Source organism: Elephantulus edwardii, unplaced genomic scaffold (genome assembly GCF_000299155.1).
Source record: "Elephantulus edwardii isolate Elephantulus edwardi_28Jun2011 unplaced genomic scaffold, EleEdw1.0 scaffold00057, whole genome shotgun sequence".
Lineage (NCBI taxonomy): Eukaryota > Metazoa > Chordata > Mammalia > Macroscelidea > Macroscelididae > Elephantulus > Elephantulus edwardii.
In genome coordinates, this window is record NW_006399807.1 from 15,053,461 (window position 1) to 15,059,067 (window position 5,607).

The following is a 5,607-nucleotide window of genomic DNA, read 5'->3' on the forward strand; positions in this document are numbered from 1 at the left end:
TGTGAGGTGGATTGATTCAGTGACTGGGGTAATCGGGATGGGTGTGTCAGAGGCAATGAGATTGGCACAGGATAGAGTACGGTTTAGGGCTGTTGTACATAGGGTTGCTATGAGTCGCAAACGACTCGATGGTACATAACAACAACAACCAACTTTTGCTATCACAAATGACCAAAATTTTATGTGCCGTTGAGGCACCTGTGTCTGATAGTGACCCTTATATACAACAACCATAAACCCTGCTCTATTTTTTGTCAATCATATTGTCTGACACACCTACCCTCATTACCCCAGTCACTAAAGCAATCCACCTCATAGAGGGTCTTCCTCTCTTGTGCTGTCCCTCCACTCTCCCAAGCATGACATACCTCTCTAAGGACTGGTCCTGCCTTGCAACATGTCTAAAGTATGTCAGACGAAGCTTAAGAATCCTTGCTTCCAAGGAGCAGTCCGGTTTCACCCTCTCTAGGACAAACCTGTTTGTTCTCCTAGCAGTCATGGTACATTCAATACTCTTCTCCAGCACCACAGCTCAAAGGCATCAATTCACCTTCTATAATTGCTAGTCATTGTCCAGCTTTCTGATACATCTTAATTAATTTCAAAGACTATGACCTGTATCAGGCACACCTTAGTCTCCAGACTGTCATCGTTGTTCTTCATTAATTTGGAGAGGTCTCTGACAGCAGACTTTCCCAATGCAATACGCCTTTTCATTTCCTGGCTGCTGGTGCCAAGAGTGTTGATTGTGGAGCCAAAGAAACTGAAGCTGTTAACAATTTCACTCTCTCCACCATCTATCCTGATGCTGCCAATCAGCCCAGTGGTGAGAATCTTTGTCTTCTTGATGTTGAGTTTCAATCCATATTGAAGGCTGTAGTCCTTGACCTTCTGCAGCACATGCTTCAGATCCTCCTTAGTTTCAGCAAACAGGGTTGTGTCATCTCCATAACGCAGACTCTTGGTAGGTCTTCTTCCAATCCTGATGCCACATTTCTCTTCAGAGAGCCCAGCCTCCCGGATCATCTATGGGCTAGTGTAGACCTTTTAAACTGTAATTTAGTTCCTGCTTCTCCTTTTAGAATGCTGTTGTTTTTTTTTTCCAAGAATTCTATTTTTTAAGTTTTTAATTCTTTAGTTTGGATAGTACAAATGACTAGGTACTGATTACTAACTATAAGTACCATGAGTCAAATCTACTGAGATGTGTCTCAGAGCAGAGGCCTCGCGATTTACTTCCAAAAGACTACAGCCATTAAAAACTCTAAGGAGCACATTTCTACTCTAACAAACATGAGTCACCAGCAGTGAGAGGAGACTGGCAACTGCTTTGTTTTTCAGTCAATAAGAAAAAGTCACAGTGGTTAAATTACATTTTTTCATCAGTTAAGTAATTACATCCTTTTCTCAATAGCTTTGTGGATCCCTTTCGGCAATACGAATTTCAGCTGACATTAGTACAATCATCCTTTGACATGCTAGTCAGGATGCCAAGTCTTGAAAAAGACAACGAAGAAAAGGATGAGAGTAATGAGTCAGAGGAGATGGAGGTAAAATATTTCTTCTTTTAATCATGATGAGGAATTGTTCTATGCACAGCAATCCTTCCCAATTCACATTAGGGAATTTCTCTCAGCTGTTAATATCTGCAGCTATCTGTACTGTCACACTTACTAGCAAGTTCCACAAAGAATAAAACAGGAGCAGAAAAAGGTAGCACTTGGAAGAGTTCTTTAGCAAAGTCGGCAGCATTGTGATTTCTTCTTTCTCAGCATTACTTTGCAATGCATAAGCCCCTTAACCTGGAGAAGGAATTTACAGCTCACAGAACTAGGATAAGGTGCACTAGGATAGCTCTTCTTTCTTGCATATGGATAGGACTTCAGACTATAAAATGATATGCATTGGGGAAAATTTTCTCAAGGTTGTGTGAGTGGCTAATTGTGCAACTTTTATTCCCCCAGATTGTACACAAGAATACTCTAAATGTATTTGAAGACACTCTTCTGATCTTAGTGTCTAAAGATTTCTATAAACTACAGATGTTAAAGGTAAAGTCAATAGTTGGAGAAAGGGCATGTCTCTCTCTCTCTCTCTCTCTCTCTCTCTCTCGTTAGCAAAGGGAAAAGAAGAATTTCATTTTCATAAATCTGAAGATTTGAGAGAAAAATATGGGCTAAAACTCCCACCCTCAAAATAATAAAGAAGACTCTCTGATCTGCTAGAAACCAATGAAATCCCTTAATCATCTTTTACCTCTGAAATGTCACTAACTCCATGACTCAACTTTTAAACATAATAGACATGGCTATGGGCAAACAATAAGCCACTTAGAACAAGAAAACAATTTGAGGGAAAAAAAGATCAGCAATTCCTCAGGGATAAAGCTCATAAGGCAGGAAGAGACAGGAAAGAAGGGCAAACAGGGAAACAGGATGAGTGTTGTGCACTGTGGGCACTGCTATCAATGGCATAAAAAAAGGTACATGGATTGTTTTATGGAAAACTGATTCATTCTATAAACTTTCACCCAAATCACAATAATTTTTTAAACTAAAGATAATACATTATATAATTTATGTTTGACTTACGATTTCCATGTGTTATGTCTCATTTATTTCAATACTTGTTAGCTCAATTTTCATTTAGTTCTCAAAGGAGAGAGAGTACCCTTAAAATAAGGGACTAGCCTTCCTTTTCCCAATAATTTCATTTTGAGAAAGTAGAGTTAGAAGACATGTGAGGAAGCAGGTGCTGTGCTTTGTAGTTACGTAAGGGTGAACACAATGCATATAAGGTAGTAAAGAATGTACTCCAAAACTGCAGGGCAATTTATTCAAACTACTTTGAAGTCCATGTAACAACGAACCATACAGTGAATAGGGCCTCCATGCATGCTTCTACCCCAACAACTTGAGGATTGGTAATTCCATCAATATTTTATCATTGAGTACCACAGTATGAAAGGAAAGCCTTACAAACTCTCCAAAACCTCATTAACCATATCTGAGACTACACTGTCTTTCAACTGCTTTAGCCAGAGAGGGAGAAGACTCCCCACCATAGTTGGTGGTGTAGCCTTCAATTTTACATTCCTAAAGTAATGGCATCAAAGGCCAGGGGCCTGGAAATACCAGAAAACCAGAATGTCTCACCCTGCCGGAAGTATCCATGGAAACACTCTGGCACATGTGTTTGGCAAATCATAAAATGTATCCAAACGAAGAAGAAGAGCTGATATATAAGAAGACACAAAGGAGGGTGAAAGAAAACAAAATGCAGTTAGAGATGGGACAGCCTGAACTCAAAGGCACTGCTGCGTTTTCCTAAATCTTAAAAGGTTTCCGTCTAGTAAGATAGGTGGAAAAATCCTACCACTTTTCCATCCTCACTATTAATGCCAGTATTTTAGCTCTCCTTCCCTACCATATTTACAGAGGATCCAGGTTTTACTTTACATTGAGCTTGGTAGGTAAGGAGTTGCACTATCAACCCAAATGCAAATGATTCAAATCCATCAACTGCTCCTTGGCGGAGTTGTGGGAGGAGAAATGGGCAATCTCTCCCCAAGTGATTTACAGTCTCTGAAAACCCACTGGAGGGTCAGCTGTGAATCAGTTCTAACCTGTTGGCATATAACAGCAACAATTTGAACCAGTTACTTTGATGCAAGGTCCCCAGCGGGTGCAGGTAGTTTGCTAATGGCTGTTAACTTTAAATGAGCCAGCAGAATAAAGACCTGGCAGTTTGCGTCTGTAAAGATTATTGTCAAGAAACCCTATGAAGTTGTTCTACTCTTGTCACAAGAGTACATCAAAAGTCAATCAATTAACTCAGTAGCAACAAACTTGGTTTGGGTTTTGTTTTGGCTTTTGTTTTTTTACTTTTTCCTTGTCTAATTTTATCCTCAAAAAATTGTAAGATGATTTTTATTATCCCGCTTTGCAACCTATTCTTTTTAAGTACATCACGCCTCTATTTATAACTTCCATTCACTGAAGATTAGCTTCATGGTAGGCACAAAGATGAACAGTTCATATGTATGCTATCTCTTTAATACTTTAAATAACACTTTAAGAAACTTGCTAGCATTTTGCGCATTCTGGAGATCAAAAAATGGAAGCAGAGGGTGGATCAATAATATGTCTACATTAATAAGTAGAAGAGTCACTCTAACTTGGGAACTTGCTACTTAACCACTTTGTTCTACCTATCACATCTGAAAAATACCCCTGATGCTCAAATAAAGGTGAAGTCTTGGTCCTGGAAAAGTTAGGGGCTGACTCTTCTGAGAATTAGAGGCTCTTTTGACCTATGAAAGAAGAGTCAGAACCATTTTCTGAAATGAAAGTAAAGTGAAGAGAGTGACTAAGCATTGGCAGAAATACTGTGGACTTCAACAAATTGTTTTAGTCTCTCTCCTTGTCATTAAGTCAGAAGCGACTCATAGCTGATTTCTAAGGCTTTAAAAGACATGCGAGATTTCCCATCTTTCTCCAGAGAAGTACCACCTTTGGTACTTGCCATACAGAGTAAGCCTTCAGAGCACTGCTTTAAGGCCTATTGAAACCAGGAGTGGTTGGCACAAATGTCTATGCAATCTTTCTCTCCCTCCAAGGCTGTGAATATATCCTTGCAACAGAGGGATTAGACCAAATAAACAGAAGTTACAGCAAAACAGATTTTAATAAAAGTTAACAAGAGCCCTCTAATTGCACTGCCTCCAGCAGTGTGTCTGACAGTCATGCGCCCTGAAACTTCTGAGTGGTGAATTTGCACAGGAAATTCTAGGGTAAGATGACATTTTAGAATCAGATAACATTTTCATTCTCTTTTAAAATGGAAAACCAAATTCTGTGACTTGAAAGAGAGAGAAAAAAACACATTTTAAAAGAAAAAGAGAAGCTGCTGAGAATCACATCACGGCCTCATGTTAAATTCTTCTGTGATACTTCATAGCTTACCATAATGTAAAGGAATAAATACTGTTGAGTGGCCTTATGGTATGTAAAAGTCAATATAATAGTAAATGAGGTAGTATATGAAATACTTCTTGCCAAAATTGTGGAGCTAAAAGTAGAATCACTCACTCACTCACTCACTCATTAATTGTAGTCAAATCAGAATTCACTCACTGCTGATCTTCAAATGGGCTGTAAATGGCAGAAGAGGTTGTTGAGCCCTTGCTCGTGGATTTCAACTGCCTAAGAAGTGTGGCCTTCGGGTTTGCAGCTTAATTCTCTGTGGACTTCACCACCTGTAAAACAAGTGTAGGCAGCATGAGGACAGCCAAGTCTGACTTCTACTAACTCCACAAAGGGGAACTGTCCCCACGAATCAAATACACAGTAAAAAACTAATTTCGAACAGGGCAGACATGGTCTCCCACACTCCTATATGCATTTCTACTAATCCCAACATCAATTTCACTGCTTTCATGCACCCAAAACCCACTGCAATGATTACACAGACTTCATAGAACTATAGTCATGGTTAAAGGTTTTATTTGGGAAATTGTTGTTGTTGTTGTTGTTGTTGTTATGTGCCGTCGAGTCGCTTGCAACTCATAATGACCCTATGTACAACAGCCCTAAACTCTGCTCTGTC

At 39.4% G+C, this 5,607-nt stretch overlaps 1 protein-coding gene across 1 annotated transcript in view; it reads left to right on the forward strand.

Annotated features, from left to right (window-relative positions):
- The window catches only part of MROH9 (maestro heat-like repeat family member 9), a 100,101-nt gene that overhangs the window by 6,357 nt on the left and 88,137 nt on the right, over positions 1-5,607 (forward strand). Inside the window, exons 2-3 of the mRNA XM_006887462.1 lie at positions 1,415-1,550; positions 1,965-2,051. Coding sequence (XP_006887524.1) covers positions 1,415-1,550; positions 1,965-2,051 — 223 coding nt within the window. The remainder of the gene's footprint in view (positions 1-1,414; positions 1,551-1,964; positions 2,052-5,607) is intronic.